General features: G+C 54.6%; 7 protein-coding genes across 7 annotated transcripts; 4 read left to right on the plus strand and 3 right to left on the minus strand.

The window, feature by feature from the left end:
* Positions 1–354: 354 nt before the first annotated feature.
* Positions 355–661, plus strand: NCS57_00625900 (Mitochondrial import inner membrane translocase subunit; the record flags this gene model as incomplete). The annotated part of the gene is made up of 2 exons (XM_053056152.1): positions 355–438; positions 497–661. The coding sequence occupies 2 exons, from the start codon at positions 355–357 to the stop codon at positions 659–661; spliced, it is 249 nt and encodes an 82-aa protein (XP_052915107.1).
* Positions 662–975: 314 nt separating this feature from the next.
* NCS57_00626000 (DUF2040 domain-containing protein) lies at positions 976–2,187 on the minus strand (the record flags this gene model as incomplete). The annotated part of the gene is made up of 1 exon (XM_053056153.1): positions 976–2,187. One exon carries the CDS (start codon positions 2,185–2,187, stop codon positions 976–978), a length of 1,212 nt encoding a protein of 403 aa, XP_052915108.1.
* Positions 2,188–2,727: 540 nt separating this feature from the next.
* NCS57_00626100 (uncharacterized protein) lies at positions 2,728–3,576 on the plus strand (the record flags this gene model as incomplete). The annotated part of the gene is made up of 2 exons (XM_053056154.1): positions 2,728–2,853; positions 2,905–3,576. The coding sequence occupies 2 exons, from the start codon at positions 2,728–2,730 to the stop codon at positions 3,574–3,576; spliced, it is 798 nt and encodes a 265-aa protein (XP_052915109.1).
* A 199-nt stretch (positions 3,577–3,775) lies between these two features.
* NCS57_00626200 (uncharacterized protein) lies at positions 3,776–7,779 on the minus strand (the record flags this gene model as incomplete). The annotated part of the gene is made up of 4 exons (XM_053056155.1): positions 3,776–3,802; positions 3,856–5,143; positions 5,322–7,401; positions 7,536–7,779. 4 exons carry the CDS (start codon positions 7,777–7,779, stop codon positions 3,776–3,778), a joined length of 3,639 nt encoding a protein of 1,212 aa, XP_052915110.1.
* A 267-nt stretch (positions 7,780–8,046) lies between these two features.
* Positions 8,047–9,661, plus strand: NCS57_00626300 (Zf-Mss51 domain-containing protein; the record flags this gene model as incomplete). The annotated part of the gene is made up of 3 exons (XM_053056156.1): positions 8,047–8,863; positions 8,919–9,576; positions 9,631–9,661. The coding sequence occupies 3 exons, from the start codon at positions 8,047–8,049 to the stop codon at positions 9,659–9,661; spliced, it is 1,506 nt and encodes a 501-aa protein (XP_052915111.1).
* A 531-nt stretch (positions 9,662–10,192) lies between these two features.
* Positions 10,193–13,241, plus strand: NCS57_00626400 (PXA domain-containing protein; the record flags this gene model as incomplete). Its single annotated transcript, XM_053056157.1, has 3 exons — positions 10,193–10,673; positions 10,724–11,510; positions 12,797–13,241. The coding sequence occupies 3 exons, from the start codon at positions 10,193–10,195 to the stop codon at positions 13,239–13,241; spliced, it is 1,713 nt and encodes a 570-aa protein (XP_052915112.1).
* Positions 13,242–14,684: 1,443 nt separating this feature from the next.
* On the minus strand, positions 14,685–16,473 carry NCS57_00626500 (HTH CENPB-type domain-containing protein; the record flags this gene model as incomplete). The annotated part of the gene is made up of 2 exons (XM_053056158.1): positions 14,685–15,828; positions 15,935–16,473. 2 exons carry the CDS (start codon positions 16,471–16,473, stop codon positions 14,685–14,687), a joined length of 1,683 nt encoding a protein of 560 aa, XP_052915113.1.
* Positions 16,474–23,215: the final 6,742 nt, after the last annotated feature.

Here is a 23,215-nt window from a genome sequence, read left to right on the forward strand (position 1 = left end):
CCACATTCATCTTCAAAGACATGTGTCTGCCCGCAGTCAAGTCGACCCCTCGTGGCTTTACCTTTACACACTCTGTAGAAAGCCATGCCAGGCATTATAGTGACCGAATATCAGCACGGTAGAAATATGATTAACTGTCATCTCCAAAATAAGATCACATGTTTCTTCTGCCAAAGGGGTCGTCTTGTTCCATCAAGCTCAGGGTACCTACACCTATGACGATCTTGCTGAGTCATCCGGCCCATCCAATTTTCCACCACCAAGGATTCTATCGCCCGCGATAAGCCTTTTACTCTGCGGCCGACAATCCGAAGCAACCCAAACCGTCAACGACTCCAGCAAAAAACCGCAACCATGGATTCCAGCCAAGTCAAGCAGGCCGTTATGAAGCAGGTCCAGCAGGAGGCCAACCTTGTCAACGCTCGGGCCCTTATCGAGGTGCGTATACATGATCAATTGACCCCGGAACGAAGAAATACTAACCTGGCTTGCTTAGAAACTCCAGGAGAACTGCTTCGAAAAGTGTGTCCCCAAGCCCGGATCTTCCCTCTCGAGCAGCGAGACGACCTGCATGACCAGCTGCATGGAGAAGTACATGGCCGCCTGGAACATGGTCAACTCGGCCTATATCGCCCGGTTAAAGCAAGAGTCCGGTCATTAAGAGGCGCCAACGAGAAACCAAAAAAAGAAAACGAGTTTTTCCGGTTACACTTTCACCAAAAGAAAGACGAATTGTGTCCTCGGAGGAGCGCGGAATTGTACCATATTGTTACAGTATATGTCTGGGTTGAGACGGACCTGAGGCGCATATCTGGACTGGGACTCGGGAGAGAGGACCGTGTACGAGGGGGGTATCAAGCAAATATCAGGGCGGCACCAATGGAATAGACGCGCTGGAGCAATGGTGGCAAGCATAATGTATCAAGAGCCATGGATGTTATGATATACACTCTTCGTTTCACCTTGTTTGGGTATCTAATCTTGTCCTTCGGCGGCCTTCTTCTTCTTTTCTTCCTCGGCCGCCCGTTTTCGCGCGAGGTATCGCTCCTTGGCGCTCGAGATCTCGCCCTCCGTCTTGCGACTCTTGGCCGCTCGCTCGACCTCTTCCCGTTGGCTGGCTTCTTCGTCCCTTGATCGCTTCATGGACTGTTCAAGCTGCTCCGCCAGCATGCGCGACTGTCGTTCTCGCTGGGCTTGCCTCCTCCCGATTTGCTGACCGGTGACTATTCTTTGCGGCCGTTCAGCCTGTCGATCGGCTTCTCGTTGAGTTGATTCCTTCTTCTTTGCGCCCACGTTTAGGCCGCCCCTGAGGAGCTGGCGCTTGTCGACGACCTGTCCCTCCTCGTTGATGGCCACTTCGGCGCCCTTCTCATTCAGTTCCTTGGCGATTTCGGCATCCGTCTTTTCCTTTTCGGCTTGATCTTCCTTCTCTTCCTCCTCGGGTGCGCCGTTCTTGGCCTTTTCTTCAGCAGCCTTGACAGCGTCCGAGTGTCTCTGCTCATCCTTATCCAGCAGCTTCCTATAAAAGGCAGACATGCCGCCTCCCTTATTCTTCTTCGCCTCCTCCTCTTCTCTCCTCCGCTCCTCCTCCTCCAATCGTTTGTTCTCCTCCTGCTGTTTCTTGTATGCCTCGGTGACAAACTTTTCCTTGCCAGCGTACTCATCGCCTTCGGCCTCTCGTTCGCGGGCAATCTTCTTCTCCTCGGCAATGAGGGCATCGCGCTTCCGGACCTCGGCCGCCTGCATCAGGTTGCGCATGTACTTAGGCTTCCTCTCCTCGTCCTCCTTGGTAGCCTGCTTCTTAGGCTTGAGCGAGTCGTAGACGGAATCGTACTCGTAGACGCTGGCATCGACTTCGGCGGCGGCCTCGGCGTTCTTCCGCGACGTGAGGGCGCTAGAGAGATCGCCAAACATGATGTTTGGCTGGCCCTTGGATTTGAGCTTTGGGGGTTGTGTAGGGGGTCCATTCTTGGATCTGGTCGATTTTGACTTGGTTGATTTTGATGTAGCTATGCCGCCAAAGTCATCAAACTCCCCAATCTCTTCTGTCTTTCCATCTCGGTTCGCGCCGTCGTTGTCCGAGTCGTCGTCGTCGCCAAACATGGGCCGTCGCTTTGGCGGGGCTGGTTTGGACGCGCCTGGCTTCTTGGTGAGGTTGAGCCCGAAGGCCAATCCAGGCTTGCTCATTGTGTCTTGATTTGTCTCTGCGATGTGTGGGTGATTGGTTGATAGTCGAGTGTCGAACGGATGATCGCGACGCGATGTTGAAAGGTTAGCAGGTGGGTAGTTTTGGTTGGTGTTTGAAAGTTGAAGATTGAAGAGGCAAGGTTAAGCACCGCGACGCGAGAATGGAAGAAGTCGGCTGCTCATGGCTTTGCGCGACCTGACGTATTAGGTATGGGGATGTAAGAAGCAGAATTTCTAGTTTTATCATAAATATTCGAATTACGCATTTCATTTAGATTGTTTCTAATTCTATGAAATATCCTGCTCGAAGTACAGTCCCTGTCACTTAGTCCCCTTGACCCTTTGCGCATCCTGTCATGCGCCGCATCTCAGTGGCGTCTCTCTTTTCCGCTAGCATCTCGATCATGACGTGATTGGACGAGCAAATCGCAGGCAACCTACAGCACCTCACATCTTGCCGCTCTATCAGCTGCACTTTTGCCTGGGAACTCCTCACTCTGGATACTCTATCAGATACCGTTAATATTATTATTAAAAATCATGGAAGCCTGCTCTACCTGCGCAACCGTCCTCGAGTCAACGCCGGCTTATACTGAAGATGAACTATCGCCCCAGGACCGTCGAGTTCAGTGTTGCTATAGGGTTATCTGTGGCAAATGCATCGTCGTCCGTCGCCCGCTTTGCATAACCCTCTCTCGTTGCTGACCCTTCCTTCAGAAGAATGAACGCTTTGCAAACTATTGTCCTTACTGTCAAGTCTCGACCGTCCCCTCCTCTCTGCCACAGGGCCTGAGAGAGCCGCCAGCTTACACCTCGTGGCCCTCGTCGAGTTCAAGAACGGCGGATATCTCGGGTGCCCCGCCACCATACACACCAGCTTCACCCCGCAAAGTCGCTACCACAGATGTCGAGAACGAGAAGGCGGCGACGGCAGACGATGGCTCCAAGGAGAATGTTCTAGATACCCTTCATTTCCTCGATCATCGACACGATAGCGTCAACTCGTTGTCCCTTCGATACGGCGTCCCCGCCACCGTTTTGCGAAGAGTGAACAATATCACCAGTGACCACCTTCTAGTCGGCAGACGCACCGTACTTATCCCTGGCGAATATTATAAGGGCGGCGTCAGTCTTTCGCCACGACCTATCGAGGGCGAAGAGGAGGAAACGAGAAAGGGAAAGATCCGGCGCTTCATGACTTCTTGCAAGGTCTCCGACTATGATGTAGCCGTGCTGTACCTCGAACAGTCTGGCTATGACCTTGAGACCGCCGTTACGGCATACCTAGACGACGACAAATGGGAGAGGGACCATCCATCACAGATACCAGGAAAAGGGAAGAAGACCGACAGATACAAGAACCGCGGCCCCTTCTGGAGAGGGCTTTGACTCAGCTTTGACTTGACTTGGATATTAGATTCATGCTTCATACCGCCTTGTGGGCTGTCAACACATATTTCTCAACTCGCTGGATACCTTCTCCCAAGCCAGGGACTCTTGACCCTGTACGATAACGCCGTCACCCGACCTCCCAAACAATCGAGGTTTTTGTACAATAGCTATCCCAAAGATACCACCTTTTCCGTCATTAAAACGCTGATCGTGTGCGGATGTCCTGAATTCGTGTTAGCAAAGCAGAAACAGATATGGTTCATCAGGGAAACGTACAGAAATCTTCCTCTCAATTTCTCGGACCGAGCGATCCAGCTCGCCCGCAATCATCTGCTTCTTGTCGTTTGGAAGCAGGTTGTACCTCTCACACAAGTCGCCGTCGATAACTCCCTTCACAGGAGCGTAGTAACCGCGATACATGAGATGGTCTCGGCCTGCGAGAGGGGGATCCTCAGTCCTCAGGTGTTGCTCGAGGTTTTGGAAGAAATCAGCGTCCTCACGGCTGACAAAGGGGATGAAGACTCCGATCGTGCCCATGATTCCGCTCCACAACAGAATCTCCTGGCCACCAACTACCAGACTTGTCTTGGTAATGCTAGTGGGGACATCTTGCGTGTAGAAGTGACACATCAGACCCAGTCTGTGAGGTGTACCGTGGAGATAATCTCGAGCGTTGATGAGATGTAGGCCAGATTGCTCCTCATCAGCCTCCTCACTGGCCTTTTCGGGACAGCGAACAATGAACATGTTGCCAAACTTATCGCCGCCCGCTATCGACTCGTAGTCCACCATCGTTGTACACGTGGTCCACCTTGCGACGGTATCATCGGCGAAGGGAATGAGCTTGTTTGTAGCAGACTTGTACACAACAAGAGTGACGCCCTGCTGCACGTCGCCAACAACAATGCGGCTGCCTTGTGTGTTGAGCGAGACGATTCGCTGTGCTGACACCTCGGCCTGAGCTTTGCGAAGCATCTGCCTCATACCAAGGTCGTAAATGCGCAGTTGTGTGCCGACAGCGACAGCGACCTTGCCTTGGAATGGTAAGAGAGCCAGAGGAGGCTCCTCAATCTTGGTCTTGTGAATGAACTCCAGCTCTCGGCCGTCCTCCACAAAACGATAGATATATAGATAACCCTCAGAGTAGCTCTGAGGATTGACGATCATGTCCTTGCCCGTGCCAACAACAAGGAAACTTTCGTTGTCCTGGCTGGCAAAAGAGACCACGGTAGCGCTGACAGCTGCTTCGTTGTTCTCAAAGTGGACGGTTTGCAGAACCTGCCCTTCTTCGGACAAAGGATCGATCACATTGATGCATGATGCCCACCGGCGGTTAGCCTTGGGGTAGCCAAAGTCCTCAGGCGGGAGCACCTGAGAGTCACCGTTTACCACGTTGGGATCGGCCAGCAGCTGTGCGCGTAGCTCAGGCGGTAGGGTGTTGTTGTCGGCCTCGATCGTATAGAACAAAGGTTGTTCGGGATGTTTGACCAGCTTCTTGGGCGTATAAGTCAGGGGAATCGACTTCTGAATCAAAGTGTCACCCAGACGGTCGATGTTGAAGATTCTGTATGCGTTAGCATTTTGCCTCACAAATTGCTCAACAATTAATGGGGAGAAAAGATGTTGCTTCAGTAGGAACAATTGGAAAAAATGCGTAATAAGCCTCATTGCTCAAAGCATAGGATCCCGTTTTATCATCATATGCAACTGAAAGGGGTATCAAAATATCAAGAAAAACGTACCGTAAAGATTGGCCCTGGATGCCAACAATGCCTTCCTCGCACTGCTCACTGCTAAAGTTCCAGCCCCATTCAAGGTCAACGTAGCTGAGCGGTGTCACCACGAAGCCCTTTGTGATGGGGTCGGGATAGCCAAGCCAGGGTCTTGAGCTCAACCCGAGAACGCATGTCTTGCCCTGGACAGTAACTTGGAAGAGTCTCACCTCCTTCGGTCCGAGGAACTTCTGACGTGTATCTGTCAGCTCGCCAGTGACCTCATCCAATACTGTCCGCAGATAGACACCGGAATGAAGACCGATATGGAGATACAGAGTCGAGCCACCGGACGATGAGTCCTCCATGGCGATAATGGCCAACGATGTCGGGGCGGCTGTCAAAGCCTGCACCGACTTGTTTTCCAGAGTCGAGTCAGGGTCCAAGCTGAGAATGCGGACGGTGCAGTCATCGCAACCGACAGCAAGGAACGAGCTTCTTAACCGTCCTTCGGGGACATCACCAAGGCTCAGGCAGGTAACAGTTCCGAACATCTCCTTCTTTTCGTCATACTCGGCCAGCGAGCCATCAGCATCCATCTCAAAGTAGACGATCTCTCCAGAACTAAGGGCAATGGCAACTTGATGAGCGTTGGCTGAAGCGGCGACGATAGATCGATGCTGCGGAGCTGCCCACTCATTGATGTGGCCATTTCTGACATGTCGAATACCCTTTGGATGAACCTGGATAAGGCCATCCTCACCAAGAAGTTGTGCGGCCAGTGTAGGAACGCTGGTGAGGAAACCAGAGTCGCTCACTTCCTCGACCGTTTCTCCAATGCTCAACACCAGTGTGCCGTTGGTAAACGAAAGGACAATGTAAGCATCGTACTGCTCCGAACGGTTTAACTTGAGTGTCCAGACAGCAGATGGGATTCCGGGTAGTTCTGAAGCGACGATCTCGTTGACCTCCAGGCCATGCTTGAGCATCCTGAAGGTGCTGCGAGCGCCGTTGCCACAGATGGTGTAGATCTGAGGGGCATCCTCTCCCGTGAGATTTGCAACCTTGCAGTCCAAAAGAGGATTCATGGCAGGGATGCTCTCAACCAAGGCCAAGTTCTCAGTCGGCCTTGGGTGGAAATAGACCGGATCATACGAAGCCTTTGGGTCCGCAGGGAAATCATCGCTGATGAACTCGAGCTCATCATCGTCATCTCCAAGCTTCTCAAACTGGTAGAAGGAGTAGTTGCCAAACTGACTGGCAACATAGAGAAAACCGCTCTTCAAAATGCAGAGGCTGGAAGCCACGGGAACGGTGTCGAAGTACTTAATCTTCAGCCTTTTAACCTCTCCCGTGGGATTGCCGTCTTCGTCCTCAACCATATCAATGGACAATTTGAAGAGGTCGCCATCCTCGGTTTGTAGGAGGAAGAAGAAAGCTCCTGCACTGCCTTTCAGCTTGTGCATGATGCCCGACACGATTGTGCGCTTGCGGTTGGGGTCCTCAGTCGCACCTCGTCGACGGGGAATGGCGACGCGAAATGCTTCTTGGTTCGAATGTCGGTAGGTGATGTTCTCCTCGCCACAGACGAGCACACCACTGGGGCCATCATTACCACCAGGGACCTGGAAGAGTAGCGACGCTGTGGGATCGACTGGGTCTGACCACCTTCGAACCACGTGGTTGAGTCCCAGGTCAAGCTCGTAATACACCAGCTGGGTCTCCAAGTCCTCCATGGCTTGGCCGCTTGAATCTTGATCAACCTCAGAGTAGTCGATTTCAAGCGCGGCGAAAACGGGATTGGAGTAGCCGACATCAAGTGCAACCATGGAGATGACAAGCACACCCGGCTTGTGGGCCTCGAGAGGTGACGAGATTGTCAGCTCAGCCTGGGAGTTTCGGTTGAGAACATAGACAAGCTTGTTTTTCTCGGTAGACGCGATGAGACACGCTCTTCCCTTGGGGTCGCATGCGAGATACTCGCCAGGAATAACGCGTCGCACGCCCGACTTGCCAAAGGTTTCGAGGTGCAATCGCTGGAAACGGTTTTGGGCTGGCAGATACTCAATGATGGTAATCCGGCCAGAGTCGGTAGCAAGAATCAGGTAATCTATGCAGATTGCGTTAGCATTGTCCTCATCTTGATGTGACACTGTGCTCTCGATGGCGCTGCATTTGGCGCGTCTGTGGCATCGCCTTCGAATATCACTAAGTGATCTTCCAAAGAGTTTTCGGATGACTTACCCTTGTTGCTGCCCGCCAGACGGAACGCGGCGAGGGAACGAATGATTCCAAAGATATCATGGGAGAGGAGGGTAATCACCTTTCCCTGAGACGGGTCAGGTCGCAGCAGCGTAAGCTGTGAGCCTGCTCCAGTAATGATGAGCTGCTCCCTGGTGCCCGCGAACTGGCCGAGCACCGCCTGAACGACGTTGGTCGGCGGCTGGACCGTCAGCGAGTATAGGAACATGTTCGACGTTGTCGCCATGTTTGCGGCTAGGCGCAGTTGAGCCTGCGCGGCTTCAAGGGCTTTTGCTTGGTCGATTGAGTCGCGTCGAACGAAGCTGATGTTTAAAGCTCGAGGCTGGTGCGAGCTTTGATTCAAAAGTTTAGGACGCGTCGGAGGAACGATATTGCGGCGCAGAACGACGGTGGCCCGAGCTCCTCGAAATATCCCACTCTGCGACACCACCAGGTCTTTTGGTGAGCCCAGGACGATCAATTCAAGTCCCAGACTCGATTGCTCCGGCACAAAATGGAGCCTACCTTGCGGCGAGCGGCTTCTAGCCTTTGTGGGCGCTGCTCTGCTACTCTTCGGAGGCAATTGACCACCGGGAGCCAGGCGAAGCCATGGATGAGGATATCAGCCCATCATATCCGAAGCGTCCATTCGACGACCAAGGACCAGAAGCGACCTTCGCCTGCCCAAAGGGACTTTTCGACTACGGCGAAGAATCAATCCGAAGCTGCAGCTGCGAGCAAAAGTCCGGAACCTCCAGTGCGCCTGAGCGAGGATAACCTGTTCCACCCGTTCTCCAAGTCCCCAGTCCCGGAGTTCCGACGTCGAGCGGCCTTCATGCGACAGCATGCCTATTGCCCACACCCCGATCACCAGCAAACCAAGGTTCCGACTATCGCCCCCCAGCACGAAGATGCCAAACCCCAAGGCGGTACCCAGGCACCGGCCCATGTCAACTTTGACTGCCCTGACTGTGGACTTCCCGTTTACTGCTGCGAGGAACATTGGATGGACGATTACGAGAAGCATCTTGAAATTTGCGATACACTTCGACAGATCAACGAGGATGATCATGACTTGCGTTCTGGCCGAATTTTCCATGAGGCAAACCTCCCGGACCTGCAAATGGAGGACGCCGCTATCAACATGACAAACTGGGATACTTTCATGTATACCCGAGAGTTTGATGCTGTCAACTCGGATCGTTCGATGAGACAGATTACCCGTCTCTTGACGTACCCCGTTACGATTGGCAGTGTTCTCCACGAGCTTAGCCCGTACAGCATGAAGAAGGGAGAACGATTGACTGCGGAGGGATTGAAGAGTTTCAGCGGTTGGTGCTACAACTTGCCATGACCAGATATTGCATAACTAACATATGGCGATAGCCCTGCGGTACAACCTGCACCCCCCCAAGTCTGGTCGAGGTTATGGTGTCAACCAGCTCCGGCCTGAGCCCCCACCTGTGAGACTTTTCATCCTGGGAGCTCGTGCTGAGTCGTCTCTGCCACGACCTGCTTGGGTGCAGTTGGCACACATGTTCCCCGAGGCCCGACTTCATCTCATCTTTATTGGACCAGAGAGTATGGCCAACCGTGACGACGAGTTTCCGCTGCCGGAACGCACTCCATCGAACCCCTTTGGAGCGGTAGTGGAAGATCGTGTCTGGTACAAGATGAAGATTAGCACGATCGTGGATTACTACCACACCATCCACAAGACCCAGCACTTTGCGCCTTACGATCCCTACTTTGATTGCTTTGTGCTCTTCCACCCCGGTCTGGGCCATCCTGCCAGCAGTCACGAGTGGGAGGAGACGCTTCCTCTGCTTCTCGAGACCAAGGTTCCTATCATCAGCACTGGATATACTCAGTTTGATATGGAGCGGGATGTGGAATGGGTGAACAAGAAATCGAAGGGAGAGTTTGATATCCTTCTTCAACCCGGCGAGAACGTCTTCCGAAGTCTTCGATGGGATCTGAATGACATGGATCCCCAGGATATCAGCTGTGGTAACTGGGGTGTTTGGGCGTTCCGTGGCAAGAGGTATGCTGTCGTCGATCGTCCTTGTTGATATAAACGCTGACCTTGACTCTACAGATATGAGACGACGGTTAAAAATGAGGAGTAAAAATGTGAATATGACTGAGGTTGGGAGGAGTTGTACCCATATTGTACAGAATCTGTAGCATTTAGTCGTGTCTGGATAGACCAGACCGAAGGCATCCTACTTCTTACATCTTGTAAGGAAGTAGTAGAAAATAAGAACATCTCCTGAACCTTGACCACCTAGCGATTATTCATAACTGATCTGCAAGGCTTGCATTAATTAAATCCTTCAAAATCAAGCTTGCTTAATGACAACTTCCATGCCATGCCGTCGCCGTAGCTAATGCAGGTAAAGCAGGTACGACGACATGCCTCCCCGCGCCTGCAACGCACGGTTCAGGCAGGGCAGTAGCGAGCGAGCGGGTCAACCCGTGCCGTGGGCGGGCAGGAGCTTAACACGGCGACACTACATGCGGCCAGGCTGCGACCTGTTGTTAAGTCAACCTCCAACCTCCAAACCAGAGATAATAACTCCAACGACGTCCGCCGCCCTCACTATAATCCGCCTCCGCCGCCGGGCCATGATTCCGAAGCCTAGCCGATCGTCCCGGTCATGACCGCCGCTTCTCCCGTGGCCGCGGCCACTCCTCCTGTCCGCCCTCCGGCCCCACGTCCCAAGACCGTCGCCTTCGAGGCAGATGCGGCGTCTTCTGCTACCTCACGCCGGCCGAACCGCTCGAACTCGTCCGATCCGCTGTCTGACCGAGCGACATCTCTTCTGATACGTCGCACGCTGTGCTCACCGCAGCTTGGGGACAAGAGCCGAGATGCGCAGGTGCCCATTGATGAGCTGCTCCCGCCTCTGACCAGCCGCAACGATGTCGACCTTCAACTATACGCATTCCTCGCCATTATTATGAGAGAGTTTGTCCAGAGCTGGTATAGCAAAATCACCTCGGACGAGAACTTTGTGTCAGAGATATTACACATCATCGCCCACTGCTCACGGGCGTTGGAACAACGGTTTAGGAAGGTTGATCTGGAGAGTCTTCTGCTAGACGAGATACCTGACTTGCTGGACAAGCACATCACTGGTGGGATCTCTACGCTCTAGATTATATTGATACCGTCTAACCGCCACCAGTTTACCGTACTGCGCATAATGCTGTATCGAGGCCGCCTGTAGAGGTGGACCCTCGAGAGGCGTATCATGCTCTATGCCCTCTTCCACATCTTGCGCCCGTTCCTCGCTCAGATGACCCGGACACAGCATCAGATCAGAAGGAGAACGAGGCGCTCTACCGTCAGCTGCTTGTTCAGGGCGTGTTGGCTATCCTGTTACCAACCGAGGACCTGGAGAATCCTTGTCTCACAGCCCTCGTCGAGCAGATCTTTTCCGAGCTCATCATTGGCAATGTCATTGCCAATAAAGCCTCTCAGCCGTGGCTGTTATACGAGGGAATCTGCATCTCAGCCAGGGTGATACGAGAAAGGAAGGAAAAAGGGGCGATGTCGGACAGTTCAGCTGAATCTCTAGAGCCTCAACTCGAGGTCAAGGGCGGTCGTGCGTGGTCTGTACGCTCCATGTTCCTGGGCGTGATTCAACTGGGGATGCTGGTCGTGGGCTCGCTTCGCTTCATCACAACGGCTCTTGTTATGGCGTCGTCTCTTCCCGCTAGAACCACGCCCTTGGAAGAAAAGGAAGCTGTGATGGATCACGACAAGTCGGCCGCTTCCATCTCATGCTCCAACCCGAGGTCATCCGACACGGCCAAAGCCCCCATCCTATCATGTCGAATCTGGACGTGTCTTGGGAACCTGCTCGAGTTGAGCATGCGCATGCCTTGGCTTGCCGGGTTTCTGTCGCTTCTCCAGTACGGCGCGATTAACGGGCCTGGACGAATAGCTGGCCACGATGGGCCTGTTGACAGGTAAGATATGAGCATTCCCCTGGATTTCTTGATGGACTCTATTACCCCTTCATTCACCTCGCATGAGTGCCGAGTCACTGGACCTGTTGATGCTCCAGTGAGCTTGCAGAACAGGGATTCTTCAACGGCTTGGTGAGGCAAATCGGGCCGCCCGGTGGTTTACGGCCCATGCCGTCCGTCTTGTTTGTTCAACGATAAAACGTTTTTGGCGCACACCCTCCTTCGCAATCCACAGTCAGTCGGTCGCAAGCGCACGAAAACAGGGCAAGACGATTTCACTATCGACGTTTGGTGTCTCGAACATGGACGGGATGGGTCTTGAGGAGCAGCCAATCGAAGGGCGTAGCGCCGTCTTTGGCTTCCGATTGCTTGACGAGGTGCGCCAAGCTAGGTCGCTTCGTCCAGCAGGATTACAAGATTACGCGCCCGGCCCTGACCGGGATGTCAGCTTGTTGGAAGAGACAGACCGCCCTCTGCTCAGTCGAGAGAGGCGAGCAACAAACAACACCAACAAGCTTGAATTGACTCTCGCCCCGTGCCGCGCCACCCGAGGGGCTAGCTGGGATTTCCCGAGACGATGAAAGTCGGACCTGTCTTGTCCTTTTTCGTCGAGGAGGGGGAGTGAGGGAGGATTGGCGATGCCCTGGCCTGGCCTGGCCAAAGATGATACCACCGAGTGGCACCTCTCAACCTGCCAGGAGCGGTTTGGTCTGTCAGGCCTCATCTCTGAAGGAACCATGCTGGCATCCGAGACGGTTGCACAACCGCAACCATCCTTGATGGGCCTGCCTCGCCTTACCTTGCCGACCTTGAGGGGCGAATCCGTCTGGTGACATTGATTTGCACACCACCCACCAACACCCATCAGCCGCCGTGTCTCTCTGTCACGCCTCATGGACCTGCTGTGTAATATCACAGCTCCTGCATCAAACACGCCGGGCTGGACGCGTCTCTGTCTGCGCTTCCCCGCACTCAACAGGTCCCCCCTTGTCTGACCTATCCCCGGTCTCAATTTCACGCCTTGGACGCTGCCCGGCTTCCTGGATCAAGATGGCAGCACCACCCTCCATCGTTGCCGGCCGGTCCATGCATACGACGCTGAGGCCCAGCGGTCCATTGGCAGCCTCGTGTTACTCACACTCGCATCGAAACATGTGCCCCTTGCTGCAGACAGACAAAGCCTTTCCGCTTGCTTGACAAGGACCCCCCCACGCTGCGATGCGCTGCACTACGTTACGCTGCGCGACTTTGACTTGAGATGCAAGCTAATCCCTTCTCTTCCGTAGGCTACTCTCTCATCACATTCATTCTCTCTTCTCTCCTTCTCATCTCCCCCCTCTCCTGCGCACCCTCCGAGGCGTTCTCTTCCCCAACAACGCCCCCGGCACGACGAGCTTGTTCCCACCCTCCTCCGATGCCGAGCTGCAGGCCTTGCGTCGCAGAGCCGCTAACGCCCTTTGGGGGCTGCTGCCGAAGGGGGTGGGAAGCCTCTACTTTGGCGGTCGCTTATGGCGGCGCGGGGCGTCCACCGGTGAGGGGGATTCCTCATCGGACGAGGAGGATCTTTTGGTAGACGAGATGGAGCGGCTCCTCCTGGTGCTGGACGACGAGTACTGCAACAAGCACCTCATGTACAGCATCCTCGAGTTGGTGCTCGTGAGGCTGATGCCGGAGCTCAACGAAAAGGGGGTGACGGATCTGTGGGAGGAGAGGCTCGGAGTAGATGTGTAGAATGCGATGATGATGATACCCTATTTTGTCAGTAGATAATGAATGACCATTTCGATCGAGTTCACGATGAATAGCAAAGATGGACGAGGTCAAGTTGTTCAAGAACAAGGGCATTTCCAAATGCACAATCGCCGCCCATTCCCTTCCATCCCCTTCCTATCCTCAACTATTCAAAAGGAATGTCCATATCTGAGCATCCCAAAACAAGGGGCAAGCGACCCTCCACCCAACTAAAGCCTCCCAACAACACATTGATTTCCGCCGCCTCCCATCATCGAGCACGTATATTCCCATGAATCCCAATGTCACCTTCTTTTCCCGAGCCTCCCCCCCTCCCATTTTGTTCCCCCTTTCCATGATGACCGAAGCATCTGTCAAAAAATAGAGACGCTTCACCCAGACCAGAAAAAACAGACCAAATTTCCATCCCACACTCCCCCCTTACCCCTTTCCCTTAAATGCCGATGCCTCGCAGCAAGTACCCTCTCGTCTTTGTGTGTGTGTGTGAGCAAAACGCATGCGATGTGAGTAGTAACCCAAGGAATGTTGCCATAGACAGAAAAAACATGATTATGCCCTCCGCAGCGATGTCTTGTGATGTACGATGGAAAAGGAAAAAGAAAACAGAAACTATACTAGAAACGTAGAGGTATAAGAATAAATAATAAAACAAGACAAGAGAGAAAAGGGGGGGAACCAAAATTCAAGAGCCAAAAATGAAGCATCGTTGAACTCATGTACTGCTCATCGTACAATCCCTCTCTTTCTTGTTCCCTTCCTCCTCCTCTCTGTTCTCATAAAACCATGCTTGTACCGCCCTTCACGAGCGAGTAGAAGCAGGTTCCTGAAAAGGGTCGTGTGGACGATTTGTTGTATGTAAAATTGTGTTCGGGTTCGCGTGAGCGGGAGAAATAAGTCTTGGGGGGTTGTGGTATCGAGTAATAAAAGAGTTGATTTGGTTATTTTTTAATAATTTTTTCCGGTCCGTGTTGTTCTCTTCTTTCGGTGGATTGATTAGTCGTCGTTGTAGTATCTCGAATCGCGAGAGTGTATCTAATGCAATATATACAACTCTTGGATATTCGTCGTTGACCGGTTTAAACGGGCATCGAGGGTCGAGGAGGGGTCGTCGAGAGTAGAAGCGACTGACTATATGGCAAATCAAAGCATGTAGTCAACAAACAGATCTAGCCTCAAGCGTCCATGACGCGAGGCGCGAATGCCAGGAGGGCGCCCCTTTTTTCTTCTCCGCGTGAGCAGATATGGCCCATCCCTCCCATTTTGGTCTTTAAACCAAGGCACTCTTCTCTTCTGCGGCGGGCTCTTGCATCATAAGAGCTTCCCTGTGCAGCGAGTGGTCCCTGCTGTGAAAGAAACAAGAAAACGCCCAGCGTCAACAAGAAAACATGTAAACGCATAGTCTCCCCCCCCTTGATCAGATCTTCACGTCGTCTCCATCTTGGCTGATATAAGAGCGGGTGCCTCGACGTCACCCTCGGGAATGCGAGACAGACCCCCTATCGAGGGCCGGCCACCTTGGTGCTGGTGGATCTTGAGCTTCTTGGTCAGCTGCACAATGGTGATGTAGTCGTTCGAGTCAAAGTTGCCAGCCGTCTGGATGTAGGTCAGCAGCGTCTGGGCGGCACGACGGGCATCCTCCTGTGAGGGTGAGACGGGGGAAGAGTCGACAGGGGTCGGGCAGGTGGCGGTGGAGCGTGCGATACTCGAGTTGCTGCTGCTGCGGCGTAGCGTCGGAGGGGGTGAGTTGACGCTCGTGTCGATACTGAAAGGTGCCCCGTGGAGTTCGTGCTGAGGCGACTCGAGAGCTGAAGACGGTGCCGTGGACGATGGGATATGTCGAGGCGTCATTGGCTCGGTCGACCCTGATACCTGGTTCACGTAGTCGATGTTGAGTGACGGGAACGTGTTGCTCCTCTTCTCTCGAGACTGGAAATCGGCGCCTCGCAGTTGATCCATGGGAAAACCTCCAACGTTGGGGTCCGGTGAGAACGTAAAGGTGCCTGTTGGGCTCATTGTGCCCGAGAACGAAGATGCCGGGTTATCTCTCAGATCGCTGGACAGGGACGTGGTCGACTGAGACTCGGGGTGCTTGTATGTAAAGTCAAAGTCGATACCGTCGATAGGGCCATCTTCATCGCTCCGGCTCCCAGACAGGGGCGAGATATTTCCCGTAGGCGAGGTCGGAGATAGAATATCCTGGCTGCTGTTGTTCTTGGTGACCAGCGTTGATAGTCGAGCACTGTCGGGGATATTGGCCTCTGAGGCTCTCCGCGTCAACTTGGCTCCTCCAATGCCGTGCTTTTGCTTGAACTTTTGTAGCCAGCTACTCGTCAGGCCGTTGAGGACGTTCTCCTGGTTCCCGCTCGCATGGGCAAACAGCCTAGCCTGCTCCATGATCTCCTCATCGCTGACCTTGAACCCTCGCTGTTGTTGTCTCCTGACGTAGTTGCTGAGCGTGCGGTCAAAGTCAGGGTGCTTGCCCTTTCCGCGCTTGACGGCTGGGTTTTCTGGCTCCTGATCCCGCTTGAGATATTGATCCTTGTGCCTCAGAACCTTGGAAACCGTGCTGTGATGAATGTGTCAGACTTTGTTCTCTTGTTGCTCTTCCGTAGGTGGATAGGAAGGATAGCTAGCCATCTGCTCAAAGCTTCGTCTCTCCAGGGCCTGCCTACCTTCTCTCGACACCAAACCGGGCTCCAATGTCGGCTTGTCGAGTGCCTGGGTTGTCCTCGTGAAACTGGCACATTGCCCTCTTCTGCTCGGTAGTGAGCGTCTTCCTGGATTTTTCATGCTGCGTCGGTAACCTGGGAGGGTCCACAGGTGGTGCACTCGTGGCGGGTGTTATTGATAGGGGCGGTGCTGAGTAGCTCCCTGAGGGAGTCGGGTTCGTCAGTTGGCTCGGCCATGTCGTGTTGAGCATTGGAAGCTGGTGATGGGCCATCGGCGGCGGCGGCGGTGCTGGCTGGATCATCTGGTGAGGCTGCGGCGGAGGCGGAGGCATCCTATTTAACGGTTCTGAAGGCATGCCGTGACTGACAAAGGCTCCAAAGGATGGGTACTCGGTCAATGGACTGGCGCTGTATGGGCTCTGACTATAGGGGCTCATGCTGGTCCAGGTATCGCTGCCGTAGCCATTGCTGTTGGAGCTACCATTGCTCTGGGCCATGATGGTGTCGTGGCCCATTGTCGACGTCCCATTGACGTTGTTCATGTTGTAAATGTATGTTTTATCTGTCCTGTCTTCCAGCTAACACTGGGGTCAATAAGAAGTAATGTTTCGCGGTAGCTTAGCCCCCAACAGAGCCAGCAGCAGCAGAAAGTTCCTGTCCACAGGAACAATCAATTGATTGGGGGGCGAGACCTGCGCCGGTTGGTGGTGTATAGAGTTGGAAGAATAATCAGGCTCCCTCGAGATGCTGACCACCAGATGAAGCTGGGGGAGGGCGAGGGAACAGAGACTTGGTGGGATGGGCCCTCACGTTTGATACGAGTTGTCGATGAGGAGATGCATCGTCTTGCCCAGATTGATTCCTGAAAGTGCAGAAAAGGAAAGGGATCGATCCACGTTTGCTGTCGATCAACCCAACCAAGTTCCAACCAGGGGGTCGGATAGAACGGTGGTGTTGGGGGCTAGAACAACTACTCTTTGAAGCAGCAGCAGCTCTGGCGCATGCACTCAGACGCAGCCTCCTCTCCCAAAGACGGGGCCGTGGAGCTCTCTCGTCTGTTCAGGGCTGAGGGCTGCAGAACAAGCAAAGACCTGTTCTCTCACCTGTCAACTCTTCCTGGCCAAGTTCAAGACTTGGGACTCCTTCTTCTGATGGAGGGAGGGGGGAAAAGAGCCTTCTCTCACTCTTCCCGTCTGCTGTCCCACGCGGATGCTCCCCTCAGAAAGTGAGACAATGGCCGGGAAGTTTCTTCTAGTTTGCTTTTTTTTCTTGCTTCCTTTCTCTCTCTCCCCTTCTGTTGCACCTCGTGGAGATTGCGGAGACTTTGACCAAAAGGTAAACGCGGCAGGGCGAGAGACAAGACAAGTCAAGACAAGACAAGACAAGACAGGAACGGAACGGAGGTCGGTTGGTAACAGTGTGGAGGTCGTTTCTGGTGCAGTGCAGCGCGGTTGTGGTGGTGGTGCGGGCGGACGGGGAACAAGAGACAGCCACACAGACAAAACAGGGTGGCAGACGGGACGGGGAAAAAAGGACCAGCTGCGTAGCTAGATCCGGACGACAGAGTTTCGATGGCGGGTGCCGCAGACTGAGGCGGACGTTCCAGCACGAGGCCAGACCGTTGAGTATAATCGTTGTCTTGTACTGTCGTAGACGCGAGGCGAGGCGATGCGGTGGTGAGTGAGACCCCAAGCCCATTCACCGTGCTACATATGTAAAGACGAGGCCCCAGAAAGGTCGACGACCTGGTCCATCTACATATGTATGTATATGGGATGGGATGCAGAACGCACGAGGAATACCGGTCCAGGATGTGGGGGGGCCTCTTGCAGGGGGGAGGGGTGTGCCAGAGATTAGAAGGGAGTGTGTGGACTGAGAGAGAGGTGAATCTCTCTAGAGGCCGACTTGGTGTGAGTGTGAGCGAGTAGCAGTGGTGGTGGTGGTGATGGTGATGGGATAGGATAGCATGGCATGGGGGATACAGAGATATGAGAATGACGGGGAAACCTGGTTCGCATGGGGTATGACAAGCAAGACAACCGATGGCGATGCCTCCAGGGCAAGACCAAGACTTCACCTCCTCCCTCTCACACGCGCCTATGTACAGACACAGCACAGACAGGCACGACGCACGCACACACAGACACACACTAACAAGCGCGGCAGATGAGGACGACCGGCCGACCGACGACAACGACCAAGAGGAAGAGACCGGGCAGGGCATGGCATGGGCATCATGATGGCTCGGGGGGTGGACCGGTGAGCCAGGGTCCAACGCTTGCTTTCCCTCCCTCTCCTTCTCGTCTGTCATCCCTCCTCCACCCCGGCAAGGTAAGGTCGCCGCTCGCGGGAAAAGCAACTCACAATCGTCAGCCGTTGGGAGACGGCGTGCGTGGGTAGACCCCCCCTGGTCAGCGCCAATCTGATAGGTGAGGTGAGAGACAGACAGGCACCTCTCAAGGACAAGAGACACAAGCTTTTGATCAAGAGAGAGAGAGAAAGCCGAAAAAGAAAGCAATGACCAAAGGAAGCAAGTCAGTCTCAGGGCGAGACTCTTCACTCTCCCTCTCTCTCCCTTGCATATCCCAGGAACCTTCTCCCGTCCTCTTCCTCTTCTCTGGTGTCTCACCCGTTCCGGACGAACCACCGTCGACTCTTCATTTCCTCATTCCCCTCTTGGACGAACCGGCCCTGCTTCTCTTCGAGAAGGGGTTAGTTGGATACATAGGCCCATGATTACAGACCTGGGCCCATCAAGATGAGGTCAGAAGAAGGACGGGGCGTGCCGAGTCGAGTACGGTACCCGCTTGCCCTCTCGCTTTTTTTTTTTTTCTTTTCTTCCACAAGCCGCGAGCACGAGCACGAGGCATGAGGCATTTCGACCAGGGCCTAACAACTCTGTTCCTCTTCTCTGGTCTGGTTGGTGCCTCGCAGTGGTTCAATGCCGACATGACATCGTTCCCCCACGAGAGGGACCACTCTGCTCCGAAGCAGCAAGGCGTGTAATACTTCGAAGCAGGTGTGGGTGCTTCTGCGAGAGAGAAAGAGATGCGTCTCAGCGTGTCTCAACCGCCCGTTGAGAAGAGAGAGAGAGTCTGAGAGGGGGAAAGGGCCCCATGCTGGCTCAAGACCAGGACCGACGCGCGCGGGCTAAAAAGATAGTCGCCTAGCAAGGCCACCAGCTCGCTACTCTCATAGGGCATCTCTCACTGCCCTCAGAGTGCGGCGCCGGCGCCAAGAGCCATGCCCATTCGACAGTCCAAGATGGCCTGGGCTCGACTGGGTTTAAACTGGAGAGGCTATGGTAGGAGGGGGCCATAGAACCAGGCCCTTTCTTCCGAGAGGGAGTCCACCATGAGTGGACCAGGTCACCTGCTAAGCCATATCCTCCCCAGATACGAAATCCCTCCCGCCCGCCCTGGCCTGAGAGAGTCAGACTGAGCCTGAGCATATGAGCCCGCGATATCGACATGCTGCTTCTGGTATAACGCCCCTCCCTCCCTCCAGACCAGGCCGCGACCATGCCATGCCATCAGACGGACGGAAGAGCACCGACCGCGCTCGCTCGCTCGCTTCCCCCCTACCTCTCCCCCCCCAGCAAAGATCGACTGACGGGCCACGGATGAGATACATTCAGCAGCGACGACGACGGCGGGAGGTCCGGCTTGCTCATGGCATGGACAAGGGTCTCGGGCAGCCCTGGTCCCTGACCGACTAGAAGCAGACTCCAGGATGATAATCATAACCCAGGCCAGCCGCGAGCAACAAAACCCGAAAGGTGTTGAAAAGGGTAAGGCGGCCAATGTCACTATTTAGCTTCCTAGCCCCAGGCACAAGAGCCGTTCCCTTCAGCTCTACTTCAGCCTTCAGCCTCGGACGGGCCAGCTCGTGGCCTCGTTCGCCGGCTGGCTGGCCGGCCCCCTTCCTTCACCTCACCGTCCGTGTCCATTGCTTGCTTCCATTTCTTCCCCGAACGCCGGACTCTGTCGTCACGGTGCCCTTGAAGACCAATGCCCGCCCGGATGGCGAGATCCGGCTCTCGCGCCTTGTCTCATCGGATGGGGTCAGGCCTGGGGCGGAGATGATGGGTGAAGGGAAGAGGGGAGGGGGGGCAGACGAGAGCCACTCATCAGCGAGGCTCTGGTGGTTTGATTCGCTCAGCCTTGTCCTTCGTGCGCCATGTCCTGGCCCATCTCTTCTCCCTTCCTTCTCGCGTCTTTCCTCGCCTCGCCTTTGCCTCGTGGTTCCAGGGTGGTCGAGCCATGCTCGGGCCTCACCACCACCCACCCCCGTCTTCCAGGCCAGGCTTGACGAGGCACGTTTTTCTCTCACACTCTCATGCATGCGCGCGCTGACCATACCCCGATGCGATGCTCGATAATCCCGGGACACTACGCTGCTGTTGGTCTTGTACCGTTCTTCCTGGTCCGTCCCCTGGCCAAGCCCGTTCAGCGGCATGGCTTGGCTTACTGGCCAAAGTCTAGCGCGGGCAAACATCGTGGGCCGTGGAGATGTGCCGCCCCAGGATACCTCGATAGGTAGTAGCTACATACCAGGACGGGCGGGAGCGAGTCGTAGCCATGTTACTCTGTAACGGACTGGGCGCACGTGTGGCCGTGGTCCACTCGACAGCCCTCTTTTTTTGAGTTGTTGGTCTGTGTTGTGAATCAGCTCGTGGCCGGGCTAGGCATAGCATTAGTCTGAGCGAGATGCGAGTGTTTCGTCCATCTTGATCGGTCTGCAGTGTTCAGCAGATAGTCCGTCCACGATGGGCTCTTCCCCCTTCCCTCATCTTGATCTCGGTGTCGTCGTCCTGCTATAGGCGAGCAAGCAGCCAGCCGGCGTCTCTCGCAGACACACCTTTTGAGTAGAGCAAGCAAGCAAGCAAGTAACATGATGACATGGTGCTCGGGATTCCGCAACTGGAATGACGGTGGGTCATAGCCTGGTCTCGTCCATCCTATCCTATCCTGTCCCATGCCATGCCCTGGAGAACTTGGTGTATGGATTACGGAGCAGGTACTGTGCAAGCATGGTAGATACTGACTGTACTGTACTATCCGTCTGATGTATGGATGGATGGATGGATACCTCTCCTACACCTGGTGCCTCGAGTCGAGACGAGAACCGAGACGGAGATCTACCGCTACTCTGCAACTGCAGCAGCAGGTAGGTAGCAATCAAGAACCAGAACCGGGGGGCTTGACATGGACAGAGGCAGACTAGTGGGACGGGCCTTTCTGGAGCCAGTTTGACAGCCGCCGCCTGCCGCCATCCATCATCCATCATCCATCGCTCATCGCCAGTCGACGTCGCCATTCCGCCCCCTGTCCTGTTCAGCAGGAGTCTGTTGTGTGTATCCATGTCATGGCATGTCTCCTCCCGTGTCTCGCGGCTTGGCTTTTTAACCTTTCCGAGCCGTCGCTGCACCCTCGGTGATTGTCGCGTATCATTTCTTCATCTCTCTTGGGTTTGGGCCTGGGCCGCAGACAGAGCAAAGAGGTCCAACATGGAGGAAAACGGCTCCCATGGCTAGTCAGATCTCTAGCGCAATTTCCGGGGGAGGCATAAACGGGTGTGCGCCCACTTCCGAGCGCAGCTAGAGCTTGTCTACCACTCCACCCCCGGCAGACGGAGAGCCATTGGGCAGCAAGCAACCTCTTGTGCTTGTTTGCTGCCGTCCGTCTTTTTTCGACCGCCGACAAGAGAGAGAGATCCTGACAACAGTAGAAAGCCCGCTGAGAAATGGAGGAGGGGAGGGGCGCCGCCTCTGCCCGTGGACGGTCCAATCCGCCGTCCGGCTGTTGATCCAGTTGGCCAGCTCCATCAAGATCCCTGACACCGGGGTCTGGGGTTTTTTTTTTTGCTCTTCCTTCCCTTCCCTTCCCTCTACTCTGTCTGGTTCACCTTTCGCTTCCTTCCATTGATGGTGTCAGGTACCTCTCAAACGTTTCTTTTGTGGCTTTCCTTTCCTGCTGGTGTCGTCCAACGAGTGAGATGACAATGGCAAGTTGGCGTCGGCGGAAAAAGAAAGCAAGATGGAAGGATGCTTTGTTTTGCATTGCTGATCTTCGGGCCCCAGACCCAATCCGTCTGTAGTGTAATATCAAGCTGGAGCCATCCGCGGCAGTCGTTGCCTGAACAAGCTTCCTTGCTCGCTCATTGACTTGACTTGACGGCATCAGACGAGCTCTCTCTCTGCTTTGGCTTTTCTCCCGTGGTGGCATGGCGCACTAGTACTGTAGGTCCTCCATCCCATCCGTCGGCCCCCTGTTGCTGCTGAAGCTTGACAGAAACGAGGCCCTCCGCCTGTGGTGAGATCATGACGACGCGACGCCCACTCGGCGGCTCCAGAGAAGGATCGCAGCACGCGTCCAGATCTAACCCAGCATCTCATGACAGCGGTATCATGTCGTATCGTATCCCAACGCCCAGCGTATAGCCATATACGCCCTCTTCGCCCGTGCTACCGTGATGCGGCCAATCGCATTTCATCGCCTTCAGACCTGGTGCTGTAGGGACCGCGGGAGGTGAGCCTTTGATCAGTGCAGTCAGTGCCCTGCTGCCCTGCTGCTGCTGCCCTGCCCTGGGATGCCATGCCATGCCATGCAACTACTACCTTGGGGCCGTGTTTGGTCAATGGTTGCTAATCAAGCGCAGCCAGGGGAGGGTATCCATCTTTGTTGTCTCTTTGGGCGCCATCTGCCCCTTGCGCTGCCCGATTGAGATCTCATCAGCCGTCGTGATATGACTGCTGAAGAACAAGACTGGCTGTTGCTTGACCTCGTGCATGCCGTGAGCTTGTGTGTCCTGATGTTTGCTTCTACAGCAACGGGATCAACCTTATCGGTCGGTTGTTTCAAGCCAACCGTGCCCATCAGCTCCCAACAAGACTGACTGACTTGCCGCCTCCCCGTCCGTCTCCATCGCTTCCTCCTCTTTCACTCTCGACAAGGCTTTGTGATCTTTTTTTTTTTTTTTTTTCATAACCCTAGACGTTAAACCCTGTTCTCCCACAGTCCGCACGCACACACCAAAACATGATCGAGCAAGCAAACGTCCATGCAGACAGCAAGGCCCCCTCCCTCCTCCTCTTCAACAGCTGCTCCACCTCCTCCCTCCCTGCAGCCACTCTATGCTCCTGTGGAGATCAAGCCCGCAGCGGCCTGTGAGAGCGTTCTTACCTCCCCTGCTTGCTGAGAGGGGAGAGGGATCCCCTTGTCCAGAGAGGGGGCCGCCTAACCCCTTTCGAGACTGGCGCGGGCTTCGGGACGTTTTTCATGT

Source organism: Fusarium keratoplasticum, chromosome 4, assembly GCF_025433545.1.
Source record: "Fusarium keratoplasticum isolate Fu6.1 chromosome 4, whole genome shotgun sequence".
NCBI lineage: Eukaryota > Fungi > Ascomycota > Sordariomycetes > Hypocreales > Nectriaceae > Fusarium > Fusarium keratoplasticum.